This window comes from Rana temporaria, chromosome 4 (genome assembly GCF_905171775.1).
Source record: "Rana temporaria chromosome 4, aRanTem1.1, whole genome shotgun sequence".
Lineage (NCBI taxonomy): Eukaryota > Metazoa > Chordata > Amphibia > Anura > Ranidae > Rana > Rana temporaria.
Genome location: NC_053492.1, coordinates 467,780,885 through 467,795,249, shown reverse-complemented (window position 1 = coordinate 467,795,249; position 14,365 = coordinate 467,780,885). Strand labels below are relative to the sequence as shown.

General features: G+C 47.7%; 2 protein-coding genes across 2 annotated transcripts in view; both read right to left on the bottom strand.

The window, feature by feature from the left end:
- Positions 1 to 561: 561 nt before the first annotated feature.
- Positions 562 to 2,034, bottom strand: LOC120935792 (extensin-like). Its single transcript, XM_040347853.1, has 2 exons — positions 1,513 to 2,034; positions 562 to 1,367 (listed from the first exon to the last, which is right to left on the bottom strand). Exons 1-2 carry the CDS (start codon positions 2,021 to 2,023, stop codon positions 562 to 564), a joined length of 1,317 nt encoding a protein of 438 aa, XP_040203787.1. The 5' UTR covers positions 2,024 to 2,034.
- Positions 2,035 to 2,152: 118 nt separating this feature from the next.
- The window catches only part of ABCC10 (ATP binding cassette subfamily C member 10), a 58,030-nt gene continuing 45,817 nt past the window's right edge, over positions 2,153 to 14,365 (bottom strand). Inside the window, exons 19-22 of the mRNA XM_040351741.1 lie at positions 12,209 to 12,354; positions 9,753 to 9,850; positions 2,443 to 2,555; positions 2,153 to 2,326 (exon numbers count right to left, since the gene is read on the bottom strand). Coding sequence (XP_040207675.1) covers positions 2,176 to 2,326; positions 2,443 to 2,555; positions 9,753 to 9,850; positions 12,209 to 12,354 — 508 coding nt within the window. The 3' untranslated portion in view covers positions 2,153 to 2,175. The remainder of the gene's footprint in view (positions 2,327 to 2,442; positions 2,556 to 9,752; positions 9,851 to 12,208; positions 12,355 to 14,365) is intronic.

Below are 14,365 nucleotides of genomic sequence, written 5' to 3'. Positions count from 1 at the left end.
CTTGTAGAGCTTACATTCTAAAGGGAGGGGGTGGTGGTACAAGAGGTAATAGCTGCAGAGAATGATTTGATGAGGGTGGCCCGGGGACAGTGGTTAGGTGGGTGTGGGATAGGCTTCCCTAAATAATTGAGTTTTAAGGGATCTCCTAAAGGTGGACAGGGTAGGGGCTGATCGGACATACTGGGGCAGGGAGTTCCAGAGGATGGGAGAGGATCTGGAGAAGTCCTGAAGGATAAAGATCCTAAGGCCCCTTTCACACTGACACTTTTTTCAGGCGGTTTAGCGCTAAAAATATCGCTGCTATACCGCCTGAAAAAATCGCGCCCTGCAGTCTTCACTGTGAAAGCCCGAAGGCTTTCACACTGAAGCGGTGCGCTAGCAGGACCGCTCCAAAAGTCCTGCTAGCCGCATCTTTGGAGCGGTACAGGAGCAGGGATGTTTACCGCTCCTTCCAATTGAAATTAATGGGAAACCGCGGTAATACAGCCGGCAATGCGCCTCTGCAGGTATTAAGCCTTTTTCGGGTGTTAAAACCGCACCGCTAGCGGCCGAATATCGCGGTTAATATGATGGTATAGCGGCGCTAAAAATCGCGCCGCTATACCGCCAATGCACATCCTCTGCCCTGTGTGAAAGGGGCCTAAAGGATAAAGAGAAAGGGTGGAAGATGGGGGTAGGATAGAGAGGAAGGGAAGTGGAGAAGCATAGAGAGGGATGGAGGTGGATATGGGGGGTAGGGGAATGAAAGAGAAGAAGGGGGGCAGAGATGGAGGTCAGGGGGGAAAGATATAGAGAGAGTGAGATGGGGGCATAGAAAGGACAGAGAGAAAGGGTGGTGGACATAGGGGAAGGATAGAAGGATGGAGTGGGAGGGAGGCAGGAATGGAGGCGAGGGAAGATGGGCGCAGGATAGAGTGGAAAGGAGGCGGAAATGGGGGGGGGGGGGGCGCAGGAAGGATAGAGAGGGAGGGAAGTGGATATGGGGGGTAGGGGGAATGAAAGAGAAGATGGGGGGCAGAGATGGAGGTCAGGGGGGAAAGATATAGAGAGCGTGAGATGGAGATAGGGGCATAGAAGGGACAGAGAGAAAGGGTGGTGGAGATAGAGGAAGGATAGAAGGAGGGAGGCAGGAATGGAGGCGAAGGGAAGGCGAAGATGGGGGCGCAGGATAGAGTGGGAAGGAGGCGGAAATGGGGGGGGGCGCAGGAAGGAGAGGGAGGGAGGTGGATATGTGGGGTAGGGGAATGAAAGAGAAGAAGGGGGGCAGAGATAAGAGGTCAGGGGGAAAGATATAGAGAGAGAGTGAGATGGGGGCATAGAAGGGACAGAGAGAAAGGGTGGTGGAGATAGGGGAAGGATAGAAGGATAGAGAGGGAGGGAGGTGGATATGGGGGGTAGGGGAATGAAAGAGAAGAAGGGGGGCAGAGATGGAGGTCAGGGGGAAAGATATAGAGAGAGTGAGATGGAGATGGGGGTATAGAAGGGACAGGGTGGTGGAGATAGGGGAAGGATGGAGTGGGAGGGAGGCAGGAATGGAGGCGAGGGAAGGCGAAGATGGGGGCGCAGGATAGAGTGGGAAGGAGGCGGAAATTGGGGGGGGGGGGGCAGGAAGGATAGAGAGGGAGGGAGGTGGATATGGGGGGTAGGGGAATAAAAGATAAGAAGGGGGGCAGAGATAAGAGGTCAGGGGGGAAAGATATAGAGAGAGTGAGATGGGGGCATTGAAAGGACAGAGAGAAAGGGTGGTGGAGATAGGGGAAGGATGGAGTGGGAGGGAGGCAGGAATGGAGGCGAGGGAAGGCGGAGATGGGGGCGCAGGATAGAGTGGGAAGGAGGCGGAAATTGGGGGGGGGCGCAGGAAGCATAGAGAGGGAGGGAGGTGGAGATGGGACGAAGGGAAGGATAAAGAGGGAGCAAGGGAGGCAGACATGGGGAGGCAACTCCATTGAGATGCTAAAAAAAAAGGGGGGTAAGGAGATGAGGATGTGGGGAACCCCAGGTGACACAGGGGAAGGTACCTCATCCCCGTCCCCCAGGTTTCCACCACATCGTCAGGATTCTCTTAGCGTCGTTCATTGATGCAGAGTCACATGTAACCGTTTGATACAAATGGCCACATCTAAATAAGAGGACCTGTCATAGCAGTACAGGAAGTGAAGACAAGAAAACGTCATTCTAACCCTCAGTACTTCCGTTCTGCCCACTGTTTATTAGCCGGTAAAAGTGAGAGTCTCTCTTGTTGCTGAGGGTTATGGGAGAATCCATTTCAGCCACCCTCCCAGCATGCATCACCAGCAAGCGGTCCGAGTCCATAATGGTGTTCAACCTGCGAGAGAAAATTCACAGACGTGTCGGTGAGATATTTGTAGGGTAGAATCCCCGTCCCGTTTGGTCAGTAATGATATCACATGGTTCATTTACAGTCATGGAATATGGGGGTACCTGTGTGCGATAGTGAGGACCGTGCGCTCTCTGAACCTTTCGCGGATGGTCTGCTGCAGCAGCTGATCGGTCTGATGGTCAACACTGGCCGTAGCTTCATCGATGCACAAAACCTAAAAGAGGCGCAAACAACATCTATGGATGAATTTCCTGAATGTCAGCGAGCCATTCCTCATTTTATTAAAGCGGGAGTTCACCCGAAATTTTTTTTTTTAACATTAGATTGAGGCTCATTTTGTCTAGGGGAATCGGGTAGTTTTTTTTTTAAATCGAAGCAGTACTTACCGTTTTAGAGAGCGATCTTCTCCGCCGCTTCCGGGTATGGTCTTCGGGACTGGGCGTTCCTATTTGATTGACAGGCTTCCGACGGTCGCATACATCGCGTCACGAGTAGCCGAAGGAAGCCGAACGTCGGTGCGGCTCTATACGGCGCCTGCGCACCGACGATCGGCTACTTTCAGGAAAATCGAGCAGCGATGGATGCGACCGTCGGAAGACTGTCAATCAAATAGGAACGCCCAGACCCGAAGACCATACCCGGAAGCGGCGGAGAAGATCGCTCTCTAAAACGGTAAGTACTGCTTCGATTTTAAAAAAACTACCCGATTCCCCTAGACAAAACGAGCCTCAATCTAAGGTTAAAAATTTACTTTTCGGGTGAACCTCCACTTTAACCCTTGTAGTGTGGGGGCCCTACTACAAGGGTAGGTTTGTTCTTAAGCCTGGAGTTGGGCTTTAACCACTTCAGCCCCCGGACCATATTGCTGGTCAATGACCGGGGCCCCTTTTTGCGATTCGTCACTGCGTCACTTTAACAGACAATTGCGCGGTCGTGCGACGTGGCTTCCAAACAAAATTGACGTCCTTTTTTTTTCCACAAATAGAGCTTTCTTTTGGTGGTATTTGATCACCTCTGCGGTTTTTATTTTTTGCACTATAAACAAAAATAGAGCGACAATTTTTAAAAAAAATAATATTTTTTACTTTTTGCTGTAATAAATATCCCCAAAAATATATAAAAAAAAACATATTTTTTCCTCAGTTTAGGCCGATACGTATTCTTCTACATATTTTTCGTAAAAAAAAAAAAAAAAAAATCGCAATAAGTGTTTATTGATTGGTTTGCGCAAAAGTTATAGCATTTACAAAATAGGGGATAGTTTTATGGCATTTTTATTAATATTTTTTTTTTTTACTAGTAATGGTGGCAATCAGCGTTTTTTAACGGTACTGCGACATTATGGCGGACACTTCGGACACTTTTGACACATTTTTGGGACCATTGGCATTTTTATAGCGATCAGTGCTATAAAAACGCATTGATTACTATAAAAATGCCACTGGCAGTGAAGGGGTTAACACTCGGGGCCGAGGAAGGGGTTAATTATGTTCCCTAGGTGTGTTCTAACTGTAGGGGGGGGGTGGACTGACTTGGGGAAATGACAGATCGCTGTTAATACAAAGTATGAACAGACAATCAGGCATTTCTCCCCCTGTAAACCCACAGCTCCCGTTTCTCGCTCCGTAACGAGCGATCGCGCATCCCGGGAACGCGCGTCGGCACCAGGGGGCGAGCGGGGGGCGCGCACCCCTATTGGCTGAAATATTTTCGGCGGCTGGTCGGCTAGTGGTTAACCACTTCCATACCGCGCCTATTCTGACATTCCTCTCCTCTATGTAAAAATCATAATTTTTTTGCTAGAAAATTACTCAGAACCCCCAAGCATTATATATATAATTTAGCAGACATGGAAAAAAAATGGCGGCCATTGCAACTTTTATCTCACGCGGTATTTAAAAAAAAAAACAGTTTCATGAATTAAAAAATAACAAAACAGTAAAGTTAGCCCAATTTTTTTGTATAATGTGAAAGATGATGTTACGCCGAGTAAATAGATACCTAACTTGTCACGTTTTAAAATTGCGCACACTCATTGAATGACGCCAAACTTCAGTACTTAAAGCGGGAGTTCACCCATTTATTAAAATTTTTTTTTTCTCCCCTTAGATTCCTGCTCGTTCGGTCTAGGGGAATCGGCTATTTGTATTAAAATATGAGCAGTACTTACCCGTTTTCGAGCTGCATCTTCTTCCGTCGCTTCCGGGTATGGGTCTTCGGGAGCGGGCGTTCCTTCTTGATTGACAGTCTTCCGAGAGGCTTCCGACGGTCGCATCCATCGCGTCACTCGTAGCCGAAAGAAGCCGAACGTCGGTGCGGCTCTATACTGCGCACCGACGTTCGGCTTCTTTCGGAAAATCGTGATGCGATGGATGCGACCGTCGGAAGCCTCTCGGAAGACTGTCAATCAAGAAGGAACGCCCATTCCCGCAGCCCATACCCGGAAGCGACGGAGAGGATGCGTCTCGTAAACGGGTAAGTACTGCACATATTTTAAAACAAATAGCCGATTCCCCTAGAGAAAACGAGCAGGAATCTAAGGGGGAAAAGTGCCCTCTAAGGGTGAACCCCCGCTTTAAAAGGCGACACTTTAATCATTTTTTTTACAGGTTACATGTTTAAAGTTACGGAGAAGGTCTAGTGCTCGAATTGTTGCTCACGCTCTAACGCACGCGGCGATACCTCACGTGTGTGGTTTGAATGGCGTTCACAAATGCGGGCGGGACATGCGTGTTTGTTCGCTTCTGAGCGCAAGCTACCGGGGACAGGGGCGTTTTCATTTTTTTTTTTACACTTTTTTTTTTATTTTGATTACGGTTATGCCGTGTACAACCCGATCATTAAAACGGCCTTGCCTACACACGATCGTGAAAAAAAAAATGCTCTAGCAAAGCGCGGTGACGTACAACACGTACAACGGCACTATAAAGGGGAAGTTTAATTCGGATGGCGCCACCCTTTGGGCTGCTTTAGCCGATTTTGTGTTCGTAAAAGACGATTCGCGCTTTTCTGTCTGTTACAGCGTGATGAATGCGCTTACTCCATTATGAACGGTAGTTTTACCAGAACGAGCGCTCCCGTCTAATAACTTGCTTCTCAGTATGCGCGTTTTTTTCACGTCGTTAAAGCCCACACACGACCATTTTTTACGACGTAAAAAACGACCGTTAAAAACGACGTGAAAAATTAGAGCATGTTCGAAATTTTTCATGCCCATTTTTTACATTGTGAAAAATGCTCTGGAGCCCACACACGATCGTTTTAACGACATTAAAAAAAAACCGTCATTTTTTAGAACCCGAAAAAACGGTCGTGTGTACGCGGCATTATTACTATTACAAGGAATGTAAACATCCCTTGTAATAAAAATCTATTGTGACAGGTCCTCTTTATGGAGAGATGTGGGGTCAATAAGACCCCACATCTCTCCTCCAGGCTTGAAAGCATGAGATCGAAAAAAAAAAAAAAAAATGTCACCGGTCTCATGCTGACAGGGCTTGACGTCATATTCAAATAGGAGTTACGCCGTCGTATCTCTGAGTGTGTGGGCCGGTCGTATCTATGCGGCGACTGATTCGTAAAATCAGTTACGCATAGATTTCCCTAAGATCCGACTGGCGCAAGTCTCTTACACCGTCGTATCTTAGGCTGCATATTTACGCTGGCCGCTAGGTGGCGCTTCCGTAGATTTACGCAAGGAATATGCAAATTAGGTAGATACGCCGATTCAGAAACGTACGTCCGCCCGGCGCATTTTTTTACATTGTTTACATTAGGCTTTTTCTGGTGTAAAGTTACCCCTCATAAAGCAGGGGTAAGTCATGTTAAGTCTGGACGTTGGAAACGACCAAACAGCGTCGTATTTTACGTTGTTTGCGCAAGTCGTTCGCGAATAGGGCTGTACGTAAGTTACGTTCACGTCGAAAGCATTGACAGTTTGCGGCGTAATTTGGAGCATGCGCACTTGGAAACGTTCACGGACGGCGCATGCGCCGTTCGAAAACAGCGTCAATTACGTGGGGTCATGAGAGTTTTACATAAAACACGCCCACTACTAGCCACATTTGAATTAGGCGGGCTTACACATTTACACTACGCCGCCGTAACTTAGGGCGCAAGTTCTTTCTGAATACGGAACTTGCGCCCTAAGTTACGGCGGCGTAGTATATCTGAGATACGCTACGCCCGCCGAAAGATACGCAAATGTATCTGAATCCGGGCCTAGAAATCTCTACGGTCGTCATCCGGTGCCGGTCGATTCTTTCTCTGGGTCCCCGATGGCACGGGAGAGCCCGGAGAAGCAACAGATGGCGGCGGGAGGGGGGGGGGGGGGGAAGTCCCCTCCAGTCACCTGTAAGAACGATCAAGCGGCGGAACTGCCACTATAATCATTCTTATGGTGCACAGAATCGCCTGCAGAAAATGATATCTGAATGATGCCTGTAGCTGCACCCATCATTCAGATATCCCCGCTGAAAGTCCAGGACGTCATACGACGTCCTTGGGCAGGAAGTGGTTTTTAAGCACAGGAGCAGCTACCGCCAACTACTGCACCCAAGCACCGACCCTCCACTTTCATCCTGATTGACTCGGCACCCTTTGGAGCGGACAATGATGCAGAGGAATATAATTACGCAGAAGAAACACTAGCAGATGATAGTGACCGTTAGACATGTGCACAGCATAAATTTTCGTTTATTTCTGTTTCGTTTCTGTTCGTTTATCGTGATTCGTAACGAGTCGTAATTTCGTAAGACGTTAGTTATCGTATTCGTACTCTTTAGTATTTTTGTAACACTTTTTTTTCCGTTTCCGTTTTTTTCTGTTCGTTTATTTTTCGTTGAATCGAGATTAGTATTTTCGTTATATTTTGTATTCTGCCGCGTTCGTATTTTTAAAATGATTTTATTCGTTCCTTCGTTTTTACGTTAGTTTAATTTTCGTTGTTTTGCTATTCGTATTTATATTATATTTTCCATCATGCCGCGTTCGTATTTTCGTAAGAAATATATCTTCGTTGCTTTATGATCATTCGTATTTTCGTGTCTAATTACCTTTGATTGTAAAAACGTACTTTTGTAGATTTTATTGCATTCGTAATTCTGTTAGAATACATTTTACGTTTATTCGACACACTACTCGTCGTAATTTTGTAATTCGTACTTTACTGTGATTGACTTGACTGTCTTGGTTAGCACACACACCCTGTCTAGAATGAAGTCTGACGTAGAAGAAAACTAAAATATGTCAGATATTACAAATACAAATCTAGAAATTAGATGCACTGCAGTCTAACACAGAAAAAGACACAAGGAGCCAGGAGGTAATGAGAAAGAAGCTCATTGGGGGAAGGAACAAACCTCTTCAGAGGAAAGGGACAGCGCTCAGTGGCTATTGGTCAATGTCCAGAAATATTTCAGTACTAACCAAAGCTAATTTACATTATTTCGTATTTTCATTGTTTTCATTTCCGTTTTCCGAAGATTCGTAATTTATTTTTCGTTATTTTTGATTTTCGTTTTTTATTCTTTGTTCGGCATTTCGTTTTCTTTTCGGTCTTCGAATATTAGTAAGTTTGCATTTTCGTTCATTTTGTTTTTCGTAATAATTTTTTTTTTTGGGTTCGGTATTTTCGTTGTTTCTATGTTTTCGTTTCTTTCATCTTTCGTATCTTCGTTGTTTTCCATATTCGTTATTTTAAAAATATCGTTATTTGTTATTAATTGCGCTAAACCATTCGTTCATTCGTATGTTAACGAATCAACTAAAATAACGAAATTGCACATGTCTAGTGACCGTTACCTGGCAAGACCTGTTAGATTTATCTTAGCTGATATCAGAGTCCCCCCTTCCCACCTCCACCTTGTACAACCACCCCCACCCCCCCCCCCCCGATTCCTCCCAACCAACATCTCCTACTATCTCTCACCTTTCAAAATCCCCGATTCTAAACCGATAATTCCATGGTGACACCGTGGACACTCAGTGGTTGTCAGTGGTCAACCTACGGCCAGGGGCGGACTGACCATTCGGGCACGGACCGAAGGCCCCATGGCCACTAGGGGGCCCCATCAGGGTTGCCAGCCTTGGTAAAAGCAGGGACAGTTTGTTAAAAATCAATGGGCCAGATCCACAGAGATTTAGATCGGCGCAGCGTATGTGAGATACGCTACGCCGCTGTAACTTACTTTGGGCTGCTTTGAATCCTCAAAGAATTTGCGCCGTAAGTTACGGCGGCGTAGCGTATCTCTGGCGGCGGAATTCAAATCGGCGATTAGGGGGCGTGATTCATTTAAATGAAGCGCGTCCCCGCGCCGAATGAACTGCGCATGCGTCGTCCCGAAATTTACCGCCGTGCATTGCGCTAAATGACGTCGCTAGGACGTCATTTTTTTTAAATTAGACGTGAGTTACGTCCATCCCTATTCACGGACGACTTACGCAAAAAAAAAAAAAAAATTCAAATGAAACGCGGGAACGACGGCCATACTTAACATGGCAAGTCTATCTATACGCCGCAAAATAGCAGCTTTAACTATACGCCAGAAAAAGCCGACTACAGACGACGTAAGAAAATGCGACGGCCGCGCGTACGTTCGTGGATCGACGGAAATAGCTAATTTGCATACCCGATGCGGAAAACGAAGCAAACTCCACCCAGCGGGCGCCGAAGTATTGCATCTATGATCCGAAGGCGTACGAAGCTGTACGCCTGTCGGATCGAACCCAGATGCCGTCGTATCTTGGTTTGAGGATTCAAACTAAAGATACGACGCGGGAAATTTGTACGCCGGCGTATCAGTAGATAGGCCGACGTACTCGCTCTGAGGATCTGGCCCAATGTATTTTGACATCTATCCCTGAAATGGCCACTGCCAACATAATTTTGATGTGTAAATCTCGAGATTGTAGCTGTCCCGCCTCTCCACTGCCCTCTTTAGCCAATGGGAGCACAGTGTACACGCCCCCTTCTCCAGCGCAGCTTTTTTGACATAGGAGCAGGAGGTGCCGACTGCTGGAGGAGAGGAGAGGGAGGAGTGGACAGCCTGCAGTGTGGGTACGGACTGCTGTCCGATAAAAGGTAAGCTGGCTGGTGGACTATGTATGCCGCAGGTCATCATCTCCCTGCTAGGGGTCCCAGTGCAGTATTTTGCCCAGGCGGCCCATGATGCTGTTAAGGTGGCAATGCCCATGAGAGGCTTCTGGTGAATTTAGTGGGTCACCAGCTCGAAGTCTCATGTCACGGAGCTTGGTGCCCCTCCCCTCCACATGGGTTTGTCCACATTCATGTTGCATCAAAAAAAGATGGCGGCCATCTCTAAGCCTGGGGGCCCCATGATCTCCTATTGCCTGGGGGGGGGCCCCATGAGTTGTCAGTCCGTCCCTGCCTACGGCCTACCATGAGACTCACCTTGGCATGAGTGAGCAGAGCTCTGGCCAGACACAAGAGCTGCCTCTGTCCAAGGGAGAAATTCTTTCCTTTGTCACCAACATCTGCATCCAGACCCCCTGCAAGACGAGGACGTGGGACAATCAGTAATTCAAATATAAAGATAGAAGCGCTCAGAGGAGAAAGCAGCTTGCAGAAAATAAGACAAACCAACCTTATATCAAAAGGAAAATAAAAATAATGTTTATTATCTTTCCGGTGAGTGTATGGAGGTCGAGGATCGCTGCACTCTTGGTGAGGCGTGGAGTGGAGGAATTTTTCACACTGGGAGACATTATTATTGAGGATCTCAGGAGGATTCTCTTGTGTGGATTTGGGGACTTTATGAATTGATTGGACTATTATAGAGCACCAGCACATAAAAGTGGGAGTAAAGTCTTCCTTTTTAATAGACTTACCTGTAGGAACAGCGAGTATTCTTCCAAACTTGCACTGTTAAGGAGATATTTACACTGTATGCACCTGGTGACATCACCGTGGTATACGCTTTGAAGGGATGGCATACCTCATAAGTCTCTAAATGAGGAAACTTGGGAATCTCAACTATGATGCACAGGGCTGTCTTAATGAGAGGGCACACCTGGGCACTGCCCAGGGCCCCTAGCTGCATGGGGGGCCCCTGCACTTTCCCCAAAGCAGCTGGTCCTTGAGCCCACGCTGCCCCGTAATTGGGGGCCCCATGATGGCACTGAGAGTGATAGATACACAGGGGAGGCAGTCTGCCTCCTACCTACTAGATGTCTGTTTACCTGCACTGTCATCATTGTAGGGGCCCCAGAGCATTACTTTGCCCAGGGGCCCATGATGCTATTAAGACGGCCCTGACGATGCATACTGACTTGGAACATAGGCATCCAGCTAAACATGGTTTTATAGTTAAATTTTCATTGTATTTATATATTACATGTGGAACCTTGGATTATGAGCATAATCTGTTCCAGGAGAATGCTTGTAATCCAAAGCACTCGCATATCAAAGCGAATTTCCCCATAGACGTCAATGGAAATGAAAATAATTTGTTCCGCATTGACTTCTATGGCATGATATACTGCATGTGGCTAGAGGTGGGGGGGCGCCGGAGAGCATCGGAAATATTCAGAAAGGCTCAGGGACAGCTCGGCTGAACTCGGAAAACCTTGGATAGGCTCGGGAACGGAGTATTTCCGAACGGCTCTGGCGCCCCCCAGGCCAAATGCGGTACTGCACACCGCCGTGGCTTGAATCCTGCTCGTTTTGTGAGACAACACTCGCAAACCGAGTCAGGATTTAAAAAAATACAGCGTTCGTATTGCGAAACGCTCGTTAACCGCTTAACGACCGCCGCATGTACATATACGTCGGCAAAATGGCACGGACAGGCAGAACGACGTGCCCGCACGTCGCTGCCTTTCCACGGGTCGGGGGTCTGATCGGGACCCCCCCCCCCCCCGGTACATGCGGCGGTCGGTAAGCCTCAGGGAGCGATCGCTCCCCGGAGCTGAAGAACGGGAAGAGCCGTATGTAAACACGGCTTCCCCGTGCTTCACTGTGGCGGCTGCATCGATTGAGTCATCCCTTTTATACTTTTATAGGGAGACTCGATCGATGACGTCAGACCTACAGCCACACCCCCCTACAGTTGTAAACACACACTAGGTGAACACTAACTCCTACAGCGCCACCTGTGTTTAACTCCCAAACTGCAACTGTCATTTCCACAATAAACAATGCAAATTAAATGCATTTTTTGCTGTGAAAATGACAATGGTCCCAAAAATGTGTCAAAATTGTCCGAAGTGTCCGCCATAATGTCGCAGTCACGAAAAAAAATCGCTGATCGCCGCCATTAGTAGTAAAAAATAAATAAAATAAAAAAATGCAATAAAACTATCCCCTATTTTGTAAACGCTATAAATTTTGCGCAAACCAATCGATAAACGCTTATTGCGATTTTTTTTACCAAAAATATGTAGAAGAATACGTATCGGCCTAAACTGAGGAAAACTTTTTTTTTATATTTTTTTTTGGGGGATATTTATTATAGCAAAAAGTAAAAAATATTGAATTTTTTTCAAAATTGTCGCTCTATTTTTGTTTATAGCGCAAAAAATAAAAACCGCAGAGGTGATCAAATACCACCAAAAGAAAGCTCTATTTGTGGGGAAAAAAAGGACGTCAATTTTGTTTGGGAGCCACGTCGCACGACCGCGCAATTGTCTGTTAAAGCGACGCAGTGCCGAATTGCAAAAACCTGGCCTGGGCATTTAGCTGCCTAAAGGTCCGGGGCTTAAGTGGTTAACTGCGTTACTCGCAATCCAAGGTTTCACTGTATCTGTTGCACTTTTTGTTAGAGCTCTGCATATTATTTTTGATGGGACAATAAGTGACACAACGTATAAGGAGAGTCACAGCCCAACAACCTCTGTGAGATAACTCACCGATACGCTCCACCAAATCCCGCAGGTGACACTGGGAGAGAACATCCATCAGATCAGAATCCGTGTGGCGGGACAATGGATCCAGGTTCTCCCGGACACTACCGCTAAACAGGAAGGGATCCTGAGGGATGATGGCAAGTCGTGACCTGACGGAGAAACAGAACAAATCTTACAAAGAAGGTCCATGGAACATTGAAGGGGTTGTAAAGGTTTGTTTTTTATTTTCTAAATTGGTTCCTTTAAGCTTGTGCATTGTTGGTTCATTTACCCTTTCCTTCCATTTCCCTTCTAAATGTTTTTTTTTTCTTTGTCTGAATTTCTCACTTCCTGTTTCTCCTCAGTAAGCTTTCCCCCATCATCCGAGCCGTTCTGACTGGGGGTTAGTCGGTGTCCTCGCCCCCTCCCTTGGGACTACATCCATGCAGGGAGCCCCATCATCTGAGCCGTTCTGGCTGGGGGTTAGTCGGTGTCCTCGCCCCCTCCCTTGGGACTACATCCCTGCAGGGAGCCCCATCTTCCGATCCGTTCTGGCTGGGGGTTAGTCAGCGTGCTCGCCCCCTCCCTTGGGACTACATCCCTGCAGGGAGACCCATCATCTGAGCCGTTCTGACTGGGGGTTAGTCGGTGTCCTCGCCCCCTCCCTTGGGACTACATCCATGCAGGGAGCCCCATCATCCGATCCGTTCTGGCTGGGGGTTAGTCAGCGTGCTCGCCCCCTCCCTTGGGACTACATCCATGCGGGGAGACGCTGTGCGTCTCCCCGCAGGGATGTAGTCCCAAGGGAGGGGGCGAGCATGCTGACTAACCCCCAGCCAGAACGGCTCGGATGATGGGGGCAAGCTTACTGAGGAGGAACAGGAAGTGAGAAATTCAGAGAAAGAAAAAAAAACATTTAGAAGGGAAATCAAAAGAAAAGGTACCGTATTTTCCGGCGTATAAGACGACCTTTTAAAGGGGTTGTAAAGGTAAAAAAAAAATTCTACATAGCTTCCTTTACCTTCTCTTATCGTCACTTCCTGTTCTTCTGTCTGTAACGCCACACAGCAATGCGAGGCTTTCTCCCTGGTGTGGAGTGTCGTGCTCGCCCCCTCCCTTGGACTACGGGAGAGTCAGGACACCCACTAACACACAGCTCCTTTCTCTATCTGCAATGTAGAGAGTGTCCTGACTCTCCTGTAGTCCAAGGGAGGGGGCGAGCACGACACTCCACACCAGGGAGAAAGCCTTGCATTACTGTGTGGAGTTACAGGCAGAAGAACAGGAAGTGAGGATTTCTCAGAAGAAATAAGGACATTTAAAAGCAAAATGGAAGGATGAGGTAAGTGAAGGAGGACTGCACTGAGGTAAAGGAAGCTATTTAGGGAAAAAAAATTGTACCTTTACAACCCCTTTAAGCTTAAAAATATCCCCCAAAAATCGGGGGTCGTCTTATACGCCGGGTATTATACCTGTATGCAGAGTCAGTCTGCGGTCGTCCATTGTTTAAAAGCCGCGCCTCCTCCTCGTCCTGTTCCGTGATAGGCGGAACACTGAGTTTTCCAGCAGAGCTCGTGTTCAGCCTATCACGGATGTCATCTCGTTCGAGGACGAGAGGACATTCATGATAGGCGGAACACTGAACACAGGCTCTGCTGGGAAACTGAGTGTTCCGCCTATCACGGAACAGGACGAGGAGGAGGCGCGGCTTTTGAACAATGGACGCATGCAGTCTGACTAGGGATAAGGTATGGAGATCGGCAAAGTGAGGCATGTAATGGGCACAGTGCGGTGAGGCATGTATTTGGCACTAGTCGGAAGGGGGGTAGTCCTATACGGTGAGTACCGTATTTATCTTGCTATAACGCGCCCCGGCGTATAGCGCGCACCCCCGAACTTGAAGGAAAATTCCTGAAAAAAAAAAAAAAAGACTTAGTTTGGATGCCCCTCGTCGGTGTCTTGCCCGTCGTCCATCGCGTCCTGCCCGTCGTCCATCGGCGGCCTCGTCTGGTCCGGCGTCCTTCTGCGGCCATCGTGGTGTCCTCCCCGCGCTGTGTTGGAACCACTGCGCCGTCATATACCTAGCACAGTACACTCGGGTATAGTCGGGCAGGCTCGGCTCCTCTCGCATTAAGGACGTACAGGACGCACAGGACGTGACAACGAGAGGAGCCGAGTCTG